At 42.2% G+C, this 19368-nt stretch overlaps 1 protein-coding gene across 1 annotated transcript in view; it reads right to left on the reverse strand.

Annotated features, from left to right (window-relative positions):
- Positions 1–3212: 3212 nt before the first annotated feature.
- lcor (ligand dependent nuclear receptor corepressor) overlaps positions 3213–19368 on the reverse strand; it is an 81589-nt gene continuing 65433 nt past the window's right edge. The window contains exon 7 of the mRNA XM_063883626.1: positions 3213–17848. Coding sequence (XP_063739696.1) covers positions 16690–17848 — 1159 coding nt within the window. The 3' untranslated portion in view covers positions 3213–16689. The remainder of the gene's footprint in view (positions 17849–19368) is intronic.

The raw sequence follows: 19368 nt of genomic DNA on the forward strand, positions 1-19368 counted from the left end.
AGAAAGAGTAAAGGAGGGAGAGAGACTTCTATAAAAATAGAGAGGGAGAGGAGATGTACAGAAAGACAGAAGAGTTTACAAGAGTGCAAGGTGAGCTGCAGAGAGAATGTACGTTGGGTTGGAGATTCAGTTCCTATGAGGCAGAAATAGTCCACCATTCCAACTGTCTGACTGACATCCACACCTGGATGCAAAATAACTTTCTCAAACTCAACTCCAATAAATCCAAAATCCTCATCATTGGTCCCGAGTCCCTAACCCACTCCACCCAGAACTTCTCCCTTACCATTGACGGCTCCACCATCTCCCCCTCCACCAAAGTCCGTAACCTTGGAGTTATCCTGGACCCCACTCTCTCCTTCCTCCCCCATGTCAACCATACTACCAAAACCGCCTTTTTCCACCTCCGAAATATCGCCCGCCTCCGCCCCAACCTGTCAACTACCGCTGCTGAGACCCTCATCCATACATTCATTACATCCAGGCTCGACTATTGCAACAGTGTTCTCTACGGCACCACCACCAAAGTCCTCAATAAACTCCAACATGTCCAGAACTCTGCTGCACGCCTCCTCACCGCTACCCGCTCCAGAGAACACATCACGCCTGTCCTCCGTGAACTTCATTGGCTTCCAATAAAACACCGAATCAACTTCAAAATCTCACCCACCACCTACAAGGCCCTCAACAACTTAGCCCCCCCCCCGCCACCTTGCTGACCTCCTCCAACACCATGCCCCCTCCCGATCCCTCAGGTCCGTCTCTGCCAACTTACCGCAAGTCCCCCGGACAAAGCGCCGGACCTGGGGTGATCGGGCCTTCTCAGTTGCTGCCCCCTCCCTATGGAATCCGCTTCCCTCCCACCTCAAAGTCTCCCCAACCCTCTCTTCTTTCAAATCTGCACTAAAAACACACCTTTTTGCACTAGCCTTCCCCACCTACCTCCCTCCTTCTTCTTCGTGTTTTAACCTCCGTCTTGTTTTGAACCCTAGTATAAATTAATGAATGATCTGTTTGCATAGTTTTCATAGGGCAATATGTAAAGCGCCTTTGGGTACCGTAAAACGCGCTATATAAATGTGATTTATTCTTACTACTATTATTATTATCACCATTGTGTGTCCACATGGCACGTTTCCCTTGGAGAAAGGCTGGCAGTTTGCTCCCAACAATATCTTGGCATTGAAAGCCACTGATGTACCACAATCTAGCATCCTCTCCTTGGATTTTATTATCTCTTTGTGCTACTTTCCATGTTTTTTTCACCATAGAAGATGCTTTCTCGCATTTTGTATGAATGAGCTTCAGTCTGAAAGCCCTATGGATTATTTGATAGAAAATTCTGATCCTTAGTGTAAACATCATTATACCATTGGATTTGCACCTATATGTGTGCAGTCATAATTTCACTCTGGATGAATAAAGTACGAGGTTATTTTATCTTGCTCTTTGTTATGATAGTGTCCGTCTGACAGACACGGATAAAAACAAGCCTTTCATGCAATTTCTATGATAACAATGCCAGCGCTTTTCTGAAAAGTGGACATTTTTTCAACACAAACTAAAAAAGGCTGTTCTTTTTTCGGTCACTTGCGACAACTTTTGCTCTGTTCTCATTGAAATCAATAGGAGAAAAAGGTGCTATGTGGAAATGGGTCCTTAAAATGTATCGTTGTTTGATTACACCTTAAACACCAGGGCTATGGGCCCAATTAAACTGATTATGACTTCACCAGAGATATGTGGAGGGACGATGTGTTTGTTGATTGTGTTGCGAAAGGTAAGGGGAGGAGCCTGTCCCCAGGGTCCTCCAGGCGGTTGTAAGTAGTGTATTGGGGCTGTAAAAGTCAGATCATTTCTCCGTAAGGTTTCTGTTCCTTTCAACTTGTCAGTGCTGCTGTATTCTATATAGGAGAGAAAATTAGAATATGGGAAGCATTAGTTTGGAGAGACTCAGAAACGTGGTGTTCGTCTTTACCATGTTTTGCTAATGCTGTATGTTCAATTGTGTCCAAGTTACATACTTAATACTGGTCTTTAGAGTGGTTCAGGGATGAGTCGTAAAAGCCAGAAGTGAGTCAGCGTTTCTCCACTTTCCATTCCCTCATCTGAGTGTTGGTTTTTGGTTCGAAGTCTGAAGTAAGATCTGTGGTTAACACAAGCTTTAGGGAATTATCTGTCAGAGTTTCGTTTCCACTCTTGATCACTGATTGTGTAGGACATGTTTGATAGTACGGGCGGTGGGGTAAAGTTTGGTGCCTCAGGTCAAAAGTTCACTGCAAATAAACATAATTAAATATGAAGGATTATACATATTATACATTATAGGTTATACATTAATAACCTAACAGTGGGTAAAATATGCAACCTGCAATATTAAAGTACAGCTTTGTTGTTAGGGCATTCATTATTCATTACTCTGAACGGGTCCATGTCTCAGGACAGAGAACTTTAACGTGTTTTAGCTTGTGTCAACTTTTTAGAACTGGTTTTGTGATGATGTTTTTGTGATCTGAGGCTAAAGACAACATCCGGCTACAAAATAAACAGTTTCAAAGTAAAGCGGTTTTCAGAATTAGACAGTGTTGTAGTTACACATAATATTGATTATTATTTCTTACCCAGGTCAGCCAAAAAGGGCAAACGGGCCATTGCCCGGGCACCATTAGCCTGTACCTGTGCACGTCCCTGGTGCTAACACATGTGTTGGGTTGCCGCCTGACATAGTTACTTGGGTTTTGCATAGTTTACCAAGAACTACTTTGTTCTCATTGTAGCTGACCCGAAAGCCAAAGTATCTCCACACATCAGAGGTCACGTTTTGTCCTCCAGTTCAGCGTATACCTGCTCGTTAGCATGCATTTCCACTGGTCTCTGGCTCTGGTGTGATTACCAGACTGTCATGTGACCAAACGCTGAACATGCTTCACTGTCAAAACAGATGGGTCAGCTATGCAGCTTTGCGTTCATAATGATCAGATAGCACAAATACAGAGAATGGGTTGTCACTGTAATAGTGTTGGGTTTTATTCTGATCTTTTCGGGGGTTTATGAAATCACTGGGGGGGTTCTTGTGAAAGAATTGGCCCTTAAAAGCCCCATTTTGGTGGTTTCTGGCTCATTCTGATGGCGTTACTGAGTAGAGAAATGACTCTTTTTTAATGTATGAGCAGCATGAGCTCCTACAGTATATATGGAAAGAAATCAACACATTTATTTTCACAACAAAATTTATTAGAAGAATAGTGGTTTTGAAAAGAAGGTTCTAGCATCCAGTGAATACTACCTTACACAACATTACAGCTGAAATGTGTGGCACAAATGGCAATTTTCTTTTTTACCAAATGTATTATAACATAACCAGTAAAATATTTTACACATGCACAAAGACAGATCTAATCAGCGTCGCCTGACGTTCAATGCAAAATGAATTTAAAAAAGAGTAGGAAATCAAATCAATATTTTCTTCTTTTTGTCAAAATAAAAATCACAGACATTATGAGACAATTAATTATTCATCAGCCCAATCAGAATATCAGATTTAGCGTTGAAAACAGGGAAAGAGAAAAATAAAGTAGTGCAGTCAAACTAAAACCAATTATTGTGATCCTTGTTAAGTGCTCATTTACACGGACATCGATAATATAAGCCTAGAAGAATAAAAGTCCAATTCACAAGGTACAAAATAAGAACATAAACAAAACAAATATTGTACATAAATAAAAACTACATGAGAAAAATATCTTTTAAATTATACATGTTTTTGTCAAACTGTAAACAGTAGATATTGAAAAAATTAGGTCCATTTGGGTATTTGGAGAACCTGTGTGTATGCATGTTTATATTAGTTCGTTAGAGGTACAGTCCAGGTGGGACCAAATCGTGAGAGGGGGCTTGGGCGTCCTGAGCATTGGCACAGCGCCCCCTAGGGCCCGCCGGACTGAAGGAATGAGGTATATCGTCAAACCCAAAAACAAAATCTCAGCAGGAAAGTGGAAACAGCCCAGCAGGCCCCGCAGTGGGGCGTCCAGCCACCCGTTAAGAACCGAGGAGAGATTTGAAACGTTGGAAACCTCAGCAGGACAAATATCGAGACAGAAGAAAGGAGGAGGTTCCTGTGCCTACCCAAATATTGCAAGCTGTTTCCAAACCAATCAGAGCTGTCTAGCACAACAAAATCAGGTAACTACCGAAACCCACACCAGGAATGTAAAAAGTAATCTTAAGAGTTCTTACAACATGGAATACAACTTATCTTTTAATAGATTTCACACAGTTCTCACCAAACGTCACTAATTTGATTGTTGTAAGAGGTACAAAACTGAGGCAAATATACTCCTGTGTTCCCGACCAGGCCAATAAATAACTTTGCAAGACTAGTTCTGCGTAAAACACAGACTCTTAGGTCTACTGGAGACTTCTGAAATCCATGGCATTGACCAAGCTGTGTGCAGCAACACAGACGCTAAGCAACATATAGCATATAGAGACCAATCACAGCAGAGAAGAGTCGCTGTCTCAAAACGGCAATGAACAAATAAGAACGATTTCACTGAAAACTGCAGATCCTTCTGCCCCGGTTTGACACAGTGTTCCTTCATAGCTCTACAGCTTTGATCATACAACATCCAGCTGAGCTCCAACATTTATGCGTTCACTAGCGGTAAAAGAGGCTTACAAAGTTTTCCCTGAAGCGTAAAAAGAACTGAAGGCAGATCTGTCAAATTCCTATGTTTTGTGTCTAACTCCATTAGCGCCGAAGAGAACCACTAGATGGATACCTGAAAATAAACAGACATAGTGTGTGAAGGATTGTGGGGGCTTTAAAACACTGTTTAAAAGCCCCCCACTGTATTGTGCATTTAAGTATTTTTTGTAAGAGGTCTGCTTGGTGTAAGTCATTGTTGCGTTGGTGCTTTGTAGCCAAACAATATAATGTGTACATCGATGCTCAGCACAGAGTAAAAGCCACCGGACACAAGTCAGCGAGAGAACAGACTGCTAACAAAGACAGTCCTGAACTGAGAAGATTGACATTCATCAGAGAACAAAAATATCCAGTGTTCAAAGTAGTGACATGGAAAGCTGAAAAATATAATTGAATAATCGCATAACTAGAAAATGAAACAGCAAAACTCTTGAGGTTGAGAAGAACGGCTTCTAAACGTTTTAAGATTCTGGTGGTAATCTTTGTCTTCTTAGGAATCAACTTAAGATAATAAGCCATAGATAAGATTGATCACTGCTGAAACTCGGTGTAGATTAAGTACCTGAATAAGAGTGAGAGCAGTGTTGCTGAGGGTCCCTGAGGGTGTGTGGGTAATGTCTTTTTTCTACTGACAGCCAGATTATGTTCATAAAATGCTATTATTTTAACTGTTCCATCGAGATACCGTAAGAGCACAGGTAGATTAGTCTTAGCCCTGAGGCTACAATATGGTTAAGAAAACCGAGGAAAATGGTACACGGCCACACAGATTCACACTCATACACACTTTTTTAGTTACTTTACACAGGGAAAACAATGATTGAAAAAGAGCTTTAGCCAAAAACCACTACGAAAGCTGTTGCAGTGACACACAAACACCTTAGGTGCTCCTTCTTTTCAGGAAAGGGATTTTTTTCTTAGGGGCAATATTTCATATTCAAAACATTAGAACCTGTCCTGCAGACAACATCCAAAAAGCGCTTTTGGATTAACCAGCCTCTTCCGACAAAAGGACTGATATAGGGGTATGTACACCAGCATGCAAAAATATCGAGAGGGTCAACGTTAACAAAAACCGCCCGTCGCTCCCAGCAAAGCTCGAGGGGAGACTGTTGGGTTCTGCATGGAACCTGAACAGTGTCACCCTTCCTTCATTTAAAACAGTCTTTATTTTTCTAGACATAAAAACACAAAGCGTTCCACCTCAGTGCCTTCAATATACAGTTCCACCTCACCTGTGAAAAAGACAGGCGAGGGTTGATGGGTAAAGCAGTTCTATATACAACCATCCTGAAGACAGTTCAAACCCTTCAACTCCCTCAATGTGACTCTTGCGTCCAAGTCATCTTCATAAATATACTGTCTTTACAGTGTCCGCTTTAGAAAAAAACCCTCCCGCCCACCCCCACCACCCTTTTCACAGAATCAGGCTTGAACAGACTACATCTACACTAGATCCTAGTTCCACTACTTCTGTTAACAAAAAGTCGCCCTGCCCCTATGCCGTATGCTACATCATGGGGAAACAACAAGCAAGAACCGAGTAAGAAAACGAACACTAGAAGCAACAGAGTGGGAGTGATTTTACCTAACATACTGCACTGACTTTATTGAACTGTATTGTTTCCCTGAATCATTAATGGAAAAGGCTCATCCTCTTCCTTTTTCAAGATAAAAGTATATGACATTAGAGATTTATATATACATATGCATTTGCGGTTGTGTCTGTGTTGGGCTTGTATAGGTATATCTATGTGCACATATAGAGTATTTGTTATTCTTAAATATGTATAGTTAAGTTAGAGGTTAGTTGTGTTTGCCTTTTTTTACATTCAGTTTTTAACAATGATAAAGATAAGTAGATAAAAGGTATGGAAAAGGTACAGCGTAGGGACTGAGTGGTTTCAAGTGTTTAGCGTGTAGGCCTTCAATCTTTCTGCAAACCCACTTTTAAAATGAAAAGACGGAAGGATCTTTTGTTTTGATGCAACCCCATCTTCTAGAAGAATTCAGTGGATCTTTCCGAGACGTATGGAAATTGCAATGCATCAAATTGTCTTGAAAACAACCTCCTTTCCGTCTTTCAATGAGGAAAGCTCATTGAAAGACGGAAACGTTTGAGAGCAAGAAATGAAAGACAGAACACAAATGAGGGTGTGAAACCAAAACAGTATCAAAAAGCTATGGAACCTCCACTGGGCACTACGCACTGCATGGCGAACGAACAAAGAGAGGAAACAAAGACCAAGGACAGAAGATCAAAGTGCCCAGGAGATAAGTGAGGATGACATTATGTGGAGGTTGTCAAGGTTACATGGATTTACTTTCTGAGGTATTCTGCGTTGTAAGTTTTTTTTTCTTCTTTACATTTTTGCACACCAAGAAACACCAAGATGGAAAATATTATCAAAGACTGAAAGAATGAACAAACACTCAGGGCTACTTTCCCGAACGCAGATTCCGTCAAAGTGCTCATCTTCTTGTTTTTTACAAGCAGCTTTCCAATATTTGACATTCGGGAAGGCAACAGTCCAAGTCTTGTAAGTTAGATCACCAGAGGACTAACAGGGTGGACCATTCGGTTAGCTCCACATGAGCCCCCCACCCCCACCCCCACCCCCCCGCTAACACTTATCTTATTTACAATCCTTGCTGTTTTATAAAGCACTGAAAAAGGTATTTGGCTGAACATTATGTACAGAATCAGTCAACAATAACAAAAAGGCTTTCAAAGCCCCTTTTGAAGTGATGACCTGGCGTTCATTAATCAACCTCTGCCAGGTGAGTTCAGGATGTTCCATAAGTTTCTGTTTTGGCAGTGTGGAATCATCCGCATGACATTTAATCTTCTGTACTGCCAAACTTCCTGGATAAGAACTGAACTCTGATATCCGCTCATCGAGAGCCAGTCTGTCTGACCTGACTATCGATCGTGCTCATAAGCCAGTGTTGCTCCTCAGCTCGTCTATAAATACACCGGCTGGTGCGGTTATCTGCATGTAGTGTAGATTTCACAACTGATAGTTAACAGAGAAGGTACATGGTCGTCAAAGACACCAAAGTTCAGATGTAGAAGACGTTATAAATGGAAAGACTGCAAAAAGAAGCTACAAGAGGATCACAGCAATGCACTGGCAATTTCAGCAAACACAACCCCGCTCATGAACCCTTTTTTTCTTCTTGTTTTTTTCATTTTCAAACACAGAAACTAAAAGTCGAGCCCCAGCCCGTCACCCTGAAACAGGAGATCAGAGACATCATACAACATTAACGGCCAAACCTTTAAAATATTGAGTCTCTCTACTAGGGAGAGTTCATGAAAATGTCACCAAAGCTGAAATATTAACCGACTACCTAACGTACTGTATGCATGTAATACGTGTTGTTTTTTTCCCCCAAGAAACAGTTCTCAATATTGCAGAGGACAATGACCCCCTTGTTGCTGAAAGAACCATAAGCCCTGTTTTAGAAAGACTAAATTTGCAAACTCCTCATCAGAGGAGAGTGTGGCAAAGCCTCTGTGAAAAGATAAAAGAGCAAAGATAAAACAAAATGAGGGAAAAGATGATTATTATTATTATCAGCGAGGTGTATGAAAGGCCTGACGTGAGGTGAAGGACGGGGGCTGCCCAGGAACAACCCAGCTCTCCAGGGATAAACGAGGGCCTGTCAGCCCCAAGGTGCTCACGCTCCACTGCCCAAGGATGTTGAGAGGATGACAAATAGTTAAAGGGCGAAGGTGAAGGGAAGAGAAAGAAAGGGGTTTATGACTTTTCTTCAAAGAAAGTGACAATAAAATCAACACGGAAGATGGAACGAGATGTCCGGCCCTACCCGGGGGCTTATGGCTGTGCAGAAGAATCCTGCTGTATCTCCAGAATGTTTACGCTTTTGAGTGGCAACACAATCACGATCTGACACCTTTCTGAGAGGAATAACAAGATTGAGATTACTATGGTTGGCAAATAATCAGAGAAACGCCAGTCAAATCATCCAGCTAACACGGCATTCAACTTCCCTCAAGAACGCCTGTGAAATGCTTGTAATGGTACTTCACTGGGAAACTTTCGTATTTCAAATCAACTACTGATCTCTACAGGCAAGTCCACGTGACTGACTGAGGTAGCAGAAACAACAGAGAGTGACTTAGACACAAGCAGGGAGAAGGACAAATGCAAGTTCTTAAGACACTCTCACAAATGGGAGAAGACAAAGACAAAAGACTTGGTGGAAGTATAACAAAGGGAAGGAGCTCAGGAGTGGATTATTTTGTCCGTGTTGGACTAGTATATTGAAGGAACATGTCTTCTGTCAAGAGCATTTCCTTTGAAACAAAGATGGATAAGAGCCTGAAGAGGGAGAAGCAGCATCTACACATACTCGCACATTTAATCTGCAACAACAAAGCATCAGTTCTACTCAAGTCTTTCGCACTCAACCCAAGACCTCCATGTTTGATTGTGAATGCTGGAGATGCATCAGTGTTTGCAGAGCAGGATTTGAGTTCAGAGCACCAGACACCAGATGGTCCATGTAGGTGGCTCTAAAGGGCCAGACACACCTCCACATGAGAACAATGCGGCAAGATTGTCATGGCAACACACAAGGGCACCACATGAAATGCACTCCATCGCAGAGCATTTTGACGACACTTCTTTTAAGCAGTCGTGTAATTTATCTTCTCAATGTTTCTGTTGAGCCTGCACATCAGGTTTTGTAATTTGTCCCATCTCTCTGGAAGTGGAGTTTCAGAACAACCGTGGCACGTTTTAATCAAAGACGCAACGCACCGGAGTGATGTTCGTGTTCTACGTGAAATTTAGCGTCGTTCCATTAAAAGGTTGTTGTTTAACCGAAGCGTGGGGGTGGGGACGGCGACCTTCAGCGGCCTTTATTCTGCTGTACTTCACTTAAGATTTTATCCTTGGACTTGCAGCCACCTCCTCAGACTGCCAAGTGTGACTGACTGCCATCTGTAAGGATTTCTGCCGAGGCGGAGGGGTGAGACGTACGCCAGAAACTCGTCGGAGGCGAGAACAGCCAGTGTGAGAAAATGTCTGCTGCGAGCCTTTCACAGTGTAACATAATCACAGGGGGGGGAGGGAGCGGGGAATTTAAGCGGGTAAATTTGACCTGAATTTCACTTGACATTTTTGCATTGACAGGGGATTGTTGTTCTCGAAGCGACCGCACCGTGATTTCACTCGGCTGGTTAGATTATACGTGATTAAGAAACCAACTCTTAACGATTAGATTTAAGAATGTGATTAGAGTCTTCAAAAGGCACTCTTGATTTCCACTGATTGAACAACAACAAATATATAATCACTTATTCCTGGCGGCACCTACAGATTGTGTGCGAGTCAAGTGTGGTCCATGTAGAAGATTAATGAGCGCGGCTGAGTATTTACAAATCAACAGCTCTGGATAATGGTAAAGTGGGGAACCAGGCTGTGGTGGGCAATTGAAGAGTGCAATAACAAGCGTTCAGCCCCATAGCACTATAATCAAAATGTAAATGCATTGAATTATTTTTTTGTGGAAATGACTGGGTTTTAAGGAAAAACACAGTTCAGGGTGTAGTTACCGCGCTCCAACATTACATAAAGGCTCCGACCATCACCTTTGAACGTGAAAAACTCTACTCTCTGGCTCCAGAATTTGCCTTTCTCCACATTTGTTCTTAGTACATTATAACGGACGGGGTGAAGTTGTCTGTTGTGTTGATTGCCGCAGATGAGCATCATTCAAGAGGCGTGTCTGGCCTTTAAGATTCATACTCAGCTCCGCTTTCAGGGCCTGTCTGCTACTGAGCGACTGTCTGTCACATCGTCACAAATGCTTTGACATTTACAGCACTTGGCATCACACTCCACGACAAAGGAGATGCAAGTTTTAGCAGATCTGTTAGTGCTGCTTGACAAATGTGGGGCGAGGACGACAACAGCGTGGCTTACTATATGGAACACAAGGCAATCGTCCCCGTCAGGAGACGTGCTGATTATTATCTCAGAAAACCCCTCTCAACGTTAGATGGATCTGGGTTTTTTTAATATGCAGTTAAAGGAAAAATCAATCTAGAAGAACACAAGGCAGTTTCTCAGACGAGGATTAAAGCGTAGTCCCAAAACTTTTCCTGAAGATTCAACCAAAAAGAATTAGATACTGATGATTTTTCCTGCATTGCTGCATTGATGCTGGAGTCTTTTTGGTTCTTAAGGTTTTAGAATTAAACTTTTAATGCTGCAAATGTTAGTTTCATATAATTGTAGATTTTTAACTTTTTCAAATTCAGTATTCAGCATGGTTTTCAAATGTTAGTTACTGTAAAATTTAAGTCCAATGTTAGGATTTTAGCAGCCTTACAAATCTACTCCTGGCACGTGTCACTCACAGCAATACCAGATAGAAGAGGCAAAAAGGGATAACTGCAGCAATGCTCACATCATCAGAGACTGCTCACATATAACAACTGAAGGAAGGGATGGTAGGTAGGTTGATAAAAAGAGATGAAGAAAAGCAAAGAGTTTTTCACAGAGGCAGTGCCGACAGTGTCCCAGTGTGCCAGATCAAAATCAGCCAACGGGGCTGATGTTCTGCAGATTGTGGACAAAACACACCCACCTGCTTCTAAAAGAGAAGCGGCAGACGCCCAGCGTCATAATTATACATATAACCCGCCCACACAAAGTGCGGCTACCTGATGAGGAGGGAGAGTGTGTGTTGCTGTAGGTGCGTCATGTCTCTGTGTGCGTTCTGATCTTCCATGGCTGTATGTGCTAGAGAGAGTACAGCGTTGTATTAAAGAAACCTGGCTTCTAGCTTTTAAAGAATTGTCTTTTTGTTTTTATCTAAGAAAATGAAAAGAGTCCATCAGAATAACAACAGTACGAACAACGACAAGAAACAACAGTTATTCAAAATCTGCTTCCGTCACTTACATCAAAAAATCTGGAAACGAGCCGTACTAAAAATCCTGATTCTTCTTCTTCTTTGTGTGTGTGTGTGTGTGTGTGTGTGTGTGTGTTTAATGTACAATCAGCTGCTTTGAGGTGGTCGGACCTGAGGTTTAAATGACAACCAGATATGCAGCGTGACAGAAACAGAAACAGAAGGGCCTCTGCAGAGAGGAACATGGCAATCATATACATTATAGGTCTTTTTTCCCGGTAGCGCCACATCACACACCATCCTGAAACAAAACGGCACGTCATGTGGCGTCTACTAAGTGAGGTTACAGTAGTTGCTGTTTGACATTTTTTCTTCTTCTATCACTTTTGACAGTCTTTCACTCGGAAGAAAAATAAAAACACAAATAAAAAAACCAACCTTTAAGCAAAAGAGGAATTGATTGGTTTACCTGAAGATGCAAAAAGAGTCAAACAAATACCTATGCATTCATAAGTATAGAGCTTTCAACATATACAGTTACATTTTCTTGTGTGGTGTTTCTTTTGGAATGCAATGTAAAAGATTTTGGATATATTTTTCTTTTACAAGACAGCAGATAAAAGAAGGTTAACTTGTCCACCTGTCCCCCAATCTCCCCTCTGGGTCTCTGATTTCTCCGGGTGTGAGAATTAAAATAGAAATAAAAAAGAAATCCCCATGTCAGGTTTCAACCTGGAGGTATGTTACACCAACAAAAAAAACAAACATACAATAAACCATAAAAGAAAAAGAGCCTCAGTGAACAAAAACACCATGTGCTTTCTCAGACCAGGGTGGGACAGATCTGACTCGTGGCCTCCAGGGTGAAACCAGACGACTGGATCCCAAAATGTTTTGACTTTTAGAGGAAGAAACGAGAGGTTTGCAGCCTTCCCATACCGACCCCATCCAGTGATTCAAATGTGAATAGCTGTTTAGTCCCTGTAGGTTTTTTTTTTACCCTCTCTGGTACTCATTATAAACTTTCTATAAGGTTTTGTTGTTGCGAAAAATTACCTGAAAAGAGGTAGGGTGGCAAATATTGGTCAGTCAGACACTTGAAGCGTCTCCCTCCTCCCTTTCGCGAGAGGGAGGCGAGACAAAGAAAAGAAAAATGAACAGATAAGAAAAGAAACAGCTGAGGATTCAATATTTCCCAGAGTATCGGCTATCCCTTCGCCAGGCTCCCAGGTAAGGTATACATAAAAGTACGAGGCACAGAAAGGAGTCATTATTTTTGAGATTGAGGTATAGCACTTGGACTCTGCTGACCAAGTCGACAAATTACATGAAGTACAGGTAGTTAAGTCTGCGCCATTTTCCGACTGACGAATATTGTTGCCCATCCCACTGGCTCGATCCTGAGACATTTACAGTACTGAAGGCTACTGTCGCACGCCCGCCGCTGAAAACGACTGCGTTTTCGATGCAGGCAGCGTGAAATGGAACTAAGAGCAAAGGAATAAAAACAACAGTCGAAAATAAAACTGACGGTGCCATCTTTTTTGCAGAAGACGGTTCTGTTTGAGATATTCATTTCTGTTCACTACATTCATTTTGTGTGTATGTGTTAATATATGAATATATAAAGATATAGATATATATATACTGTTCTCTTAAGTATATAATATAGTATGAGGTTTCTTTGAAAACAGCAGTGAGACTCAGTTGCAAGAAGGAGGACTTTTTCGGACAGGGGGAGCCGTTAACCACATGAGTATAAACAATATTCAAAAACAAAACCAAGAAACAAAATGATTTTAAATAAATACACCTTAATTGGCATGCACCTCAGTAGATTAGAGCAGGCTGACATTGGACTTTAGATTACCTGAATTTTCAAAACAGTATGAGCAAATTTATAGCAAGAGCCGAATATACATTTAGGGTCAAATGTCTTCAAGGTAGAGAGAGACTTCTTTTTAAAGAGTTATGTAAATTATACAGAGATAGTTTGGCTTTTGAGCAATCGCCCCTCTCAGGGGAATTCGGTCTAAGTGCTGTTGGAGTTTATTCATGCAAACCTGTGCATTAAGTGCCAATTACACTATTTCTACACACAATGTTTTACTAGCACACATCCATGCTTTGCATGCATTACATGAGGCATTTGTTCTGGGTTTTATGGATTTTAGAGGGCGGGGACATACTGTACGTTGTCAGACTGTATTCACAGCTGGCTAAGTGAGCAGCTACCCTGCCTTTTTTCAGAGGTGTGTTCAAAACAAGTGCTTTACTTTGGACACTGGGGCTTCGATCCTGTTTTAACTATGAGATCAGTGCATTGTCCTTCGCTGGGTCTAACTCAACGCGCACAAACTTTTAGACACTTCAAATGCTCAGCATTATCAAAGTGTTGGACGCATTTCATGCATAACTCAGGGGTCTTTTGTAAAGCTTTTCCCATTGGCCATAAATATCTGCCAATCAAGCCAAGGGAACTACAAAGCCTCAAATTAAACTTCAGGTGAATAACCAATAACCACACATGGTAAATTAAGATTGTATGAAACAGGTAGTACATTTTTCTAATTCTAATTAGATTGTGATTCATTTTGTACATTACATTTTACATTTTGTCGAAATCCTCTCATTAAATTTGACCCTAACCCAAAATCAGCCCAAAATGAGTGGTGCATGCCATTTTTTAAGAGGATAATCAAAGAAGAAAAGCAAATCAAATAAATAAAATATACAACACATTTGAAAAGGAGTGAATCATCATCATTTCATCTGAACAGAGGTACATTTCTCATGTTAAGAATCTCAGACTGGGTGAGCACCAGGCAGTGTTTAGGAGCGAAGAGCAACATTTACCACAGAGCACAAAAACATGACGACCCAAAAGTTTTTGTCATCTCCTTCAATCTTTTCCCGATGGAAAATACCAAAAGAGCATTTTTCTTTCCACCTGTGAGGGATAATCCCCACCTGGAAATGTGACGATAGTTTTTCTATCCCTGGAGCTTCAGCGGCGAGGAGGGAAAACGACGAGACGACACTACACAAAACTCAACTTCTTCAAGCTGTCGATCTTTTTTTTATCTTTCTTTTTTTTTAATCATGGAGGTAATCGAGAGGAAAACAAAAGAGAAGTTTGGGTCCAAGCTGCAGCTTTCTGAAAGTCTTCCCACACTAAAGCTTTTTTCTTCTATCTCTCTGCCCTCTGATCGCCCCCGGCCCTATATCCCCCAGAGAAGAGCTACACTACGTGCATAACCTCAAACAGCTTTCTTTCTCTCTTGAGTTTGCTTACTTTTTAAAAGTGCGATTTAGAAGTTTAGCGCCAGAAATTCGCTCCCAAAACCCAACATCCGTTTTCTGTTCTTTGTTATGATTCATTTGCAGGTCTATCTGCTATGGCTCTGCCATATTTAATCACATGGCCCCTCCCACAAGACACAGCATTAGTGAGAGCCGTGTCTTGTCCTCCTGTTTTGTCTACTATAGGTCCAACAGGAAATGACCATATTTGAAACCCACATTATCTCTCAGTTACCCTGAGTTAAAATGAGGAGAAAAGAAATGATCCAGAATCATGGATTGGCTTTAACATCAGTCATAATAATTTATAATATATTAAATCTTCCTTTTCTTCTTCTATCAACTACCCCTCCCCACTGCATATTGCCAACCCATCATCCCTAAACACCCCCCAATAAATGCACATTGTTGTATTTAACTGCAGTTAAACTGTCTGAGGTTTGAGGGAAATAAATGCCTTCAACTCATCGGCTAAGCAGTTTGATTAGAGATGGAAAAAAACATCAGTAATGTATTGTTGTTTGCTAAGACTAGCTAAAACTCAGTAGCTTAGACTGGCTAAAGCCTTGTATAGGAGCTAGATAATCAAGTTGATAGCAGCAGGGTTTCACATTCTGATCCTAAAAGGCCTTCATCCAATAAAGATCTCCATGCAAGGGATGAGCTCACTTCGGTCACCGTTTGGAGGGCAACCTGAAGGCGGCTCCAGCGTTCCAGGATCAGCAGTGAGACACTGATGGAGGTTCATGAGGTAGCAATCCGCCTTAAAAAGGCTGATCCATAATCAGTTTACCCCTCAACTTGTCTCTTGGCAAAAAAAAGAGGGGTTTCGAGCTCCCTGGGATCTGATTATGGATCAGCGTACGCAGGCGATGTGCACCACTGACCCTTTATGAGGTTGCAACTGGGCTTAGGAGACAGACCAAAATAAGTGCATGATGCGAGGGCAACAATGCCGAGGTAACCTGGTCTGTAAGCGCCAGACCAAAAGTGTAGTGCAAAAGAAAGCAAAACAAATAAAAAGATATAGAGGAAAAACGTTGATTATAGAAGTCAGTAGTGTCCACGAAACTCACAAACATGCATCCCTGAATGACTTTTGTGTCTTTTCTCATTCAAAAAGGACGGGTTAATGTTGCTTTCGTCCGCACAGAGATTAGCAGAGTATCTTATGGAGGAAAGAAAAGATTTGCAGTTAAAGCGTCATGGCTACCTGGCAATAAGAGGATGGGTTTTGATTCACAACCCTGGTGAGGAATATCAATGGTGTGATTAAACTTTACAGTTGGCTTCAAAGGTAATAGACTGTTCACTTACCAATGTTCAGATCCGTAAGAGAAAGGGTGCAATAAAGGGACAAATTGGTCCATTTTTTAAAGAGTTAATTTTCAACCTTCCCCTCATTATGTTCCCCAATTGGAATGGTCCAAAGCCCAAACTGCATTTTTAAGCAGCAATGGTTCAGTCTATCAACTTCAGAACAAAGGGATAGGGTTTTTGGGCTGGGGATTATCAGCATGCTTATGGAAATTTCAATAATTGTCATTTAACTTATGTCTTTAGCTGCATTTGTAAAGCCCCTGGATATAAAAGCTAAACAAATGCTAATACAGCATTGCTTAAACAACACTTGTTCAAAACCATCCGATTAGTTGTTTATCTCCAGTTTGTTTTAAGAATCCTCCTCATATTATCCCTGCGTTTGTGCTCACCCAGATACTGCAAAGTAAGTTGGCACAAATAAAGCCCCATCCGTTTTCAAATTACTTTTGTCATTTGACTGAGGTTTACATGTGTAAGTCGTTTTCGTCGATTGGTTTGAAATTGTCTTCAATCTCTTCTTTTACATTGTCCTGGAGCTCAGCAGCAGCCAGTGGCGGGATGTCATCTCGTGGTGTTGCGTTGAGCATGTTCTCCGACTCTCCAAGAGGAAAATCCTGGCCTCCTGCTTCCATCTTCATCATCGTCAGCTTCAGCTTCTTCTTTGGGGGGTTCTTCAAGGTTCCCAGGCGCTCCTTCACCTTGTACTCCAGGGTGCTGTGCGGGATCCCGTACATGTTCTGAGCCTTGGACACACTCATCTTCCCATTCATCACTACGGTTATCGCCTCCTCCAGGATTTCTGTGTTGTACTGGCGATAACGGCCCCTCTTCTTCCTCGGCTGCTTGGAGTTTGGGTCCCCTTCTGCGTCGGAGGTGGAGTACGCCGGCCCAGAACTGGAGTGGTCCAAGTCGGAGCTCCAGTAGTCGGCAGCCCCATCCAGTAGGCTTCCAAGACTTCCTCCCCGGCGGTTCTGCTTGGGTAGGATGGCTCTCAGCTTCCGGCTCAGGCTGTTCTCCCCATGTCCACCTCCCCCAACCCCCATGGCACCATATCCGTACAGGTCATTGCCGTGGGGGTCCCAGGAGAGATCCATGCCCCGAACTTGTGGGATCTTTAGGTCGACAGGAGGCGAGTGGCCCTGGTCCCTCTTGCCCTCGTTGTGGTGGTGTTGGGCCTTGGAGACCTGATTGTGGTGGTGATGGTGGGAACTTTTGTAGGAGAAGGCTCCGTGGTGGTTGTGGTGATTCTCCAGGAATGTAGGCAGGTCTTTGAGGTCGCTGAGGGCCCCGTTCAGAGCGCCACTGGCCTGCTTTAGCTTCATCAGGCTTTCGAGGTGGGCCTTGCTTCCCCAGAAAGAGGAAGAGCCCTTCTGGCCAAGCAAGGAGAGGGACTGCGCATGATTAAGCAAGCCTGCAGACTCTAGATTAGCCAATGAGAGAGCAGCAGGCTGGCTCAGGAGGCGATGTTTCTGGCTGAGGAGCTCTTCCTTGATACGCAGCGAGCGGGCCAATGGCGGCTTGAAGGAGTTGGCGTAATTCTCCCTCAGTCCGTCCTGCAAGCTCCTCTGCAGCAAACCGTCCTCATCCACCTCTGGCAGGGTATGTTCCGCTTTAATGGAACGTCTGGATGGAGAAAAACACAGGACAGTTTAGGGACAGTGGTGGTTGCCTTGGTCTGAAGTCATTTCTGAGAACTTGGTTTGATGCATATTCCATTTTTTGATGAAGATTCAAATCTGTAATGTGTTGAATCAGAATCAAATTCCAGTCCAGTGTTTCACTTTTTACCACATAATAGAGCTATCATCATTATTAAACATCAATTCATTTCCAGCGAGTGTAATTTAACTCAAATTGAGGTAGAGCGAGGATATAAGTGATTGTGTTTTTTCTCAACAAATACTGGTTTTTCGAAATAGAAAACTGAGGATTTGAATTGCATCAATTTTGAGTTGTCACACACAGTCAAATGCAGATTTTGCATTCAACTCCTCTTCTATTAGGAGCAGTTTGTGCTGTAAAAACAATGAACACACTTCAAATGGCCGAAGGTGTATACTAGCATACCTCTCAAAATATGTTATTGGCAATATGGTTTCACTCTTGTTATACCGACTTTAATTGACCAACTCCTGCTTTAATTAGACGCTGTTTCTCTTCAAAGGGTCACAATCTGCATGTTGTTTTGGATAATAATTTGCATTCAAACTGAGCTTCTTGAATTGCCCGCTGTTCGAAAAAACAAACAAAGTGTGCATTCCTGCCACTAGTCATCTGCGAGCGATTCACATTTGCTGTTGAAACATAAGCTTACATTAAAAGTGCCTCCACTTAAAACTGCTGCAGCCAATGCTCCTACTGCTGAGTAACTATAGCAACAGTGGAAAGGCTCTTTAAAAAAAGGCTCCCTTAGGTTTATAATAGCGGGAAAGGGCTTGTCAAGTCAGCGGCTGGCTTGGGGGGGAACTGAGGGAAATACTGTATCTCTCCAGTAGAGACGTAGTCTGGTGAGCTGCAGAGCTACCAACTGTGCCATGTGGGGAGTCCTCAGCAGGAGCTCTAAAACAGATTACCACAGTGGGCGGTCCCGGGCTCGTTGAAGACAATACAGGGTTAACGAGAGGCTTTGGAGTCTATACTCTCTAATAGAGCGTTCTGTTACAGTAAGCAAGTCATCAGGGAGGACGCGCCAGACAGTTAGTGAGAATCAATGTGAACACGAAATAAAGGGGGAAACAACACAGGGGGACCCCAACCGAAACTGATTGAAGGACCGCTTTTCAGAACCTGGGTGTTCAGGTGTTACCTCAACAGCAGGAGCTACATTGTTTTTTGAAGGAAGGTATTTTTATCCTGCAGCAAAAATGTAATGATTGTAGAGTATTTAAAAAACACTTTCTTTTTTAGCCATGTGTCGATTTAAGGAATGACTTCATATGTTGGGTAAATAATCTGACACAGCGTTCAGACCATCATGGGACATCTTAAACCAGATCTGATTGATATTTGTTCAGTACGTATATATCAGTAAGGCTTTTAAATAATAAGATATAAATAAGACAGAATGTACAAACAAAAGAAAGCTCCTTTTTTTTTTACAAACAAAGGTCAGAGAATCATTTCAAATGAGGGTACAGTAACAC

The sequence above is a fragment of the Eleginops maclovinus genome, chromosome 5 (genome assembly GCF_036324505.1).
Source record: "Eleginops maclovinus isolate JMC-PN-2008 ecotype Puerto Natales chromosome 5, JC_Emac_rtc_rv5, whole genome shotgun sequence".
Lineage (NCBI taxonomy): Eukaryota > Metazoa > Chordata > Actinopteri > Perciformes > Eleginopidae > Eleginops > Eleginops maclovinus.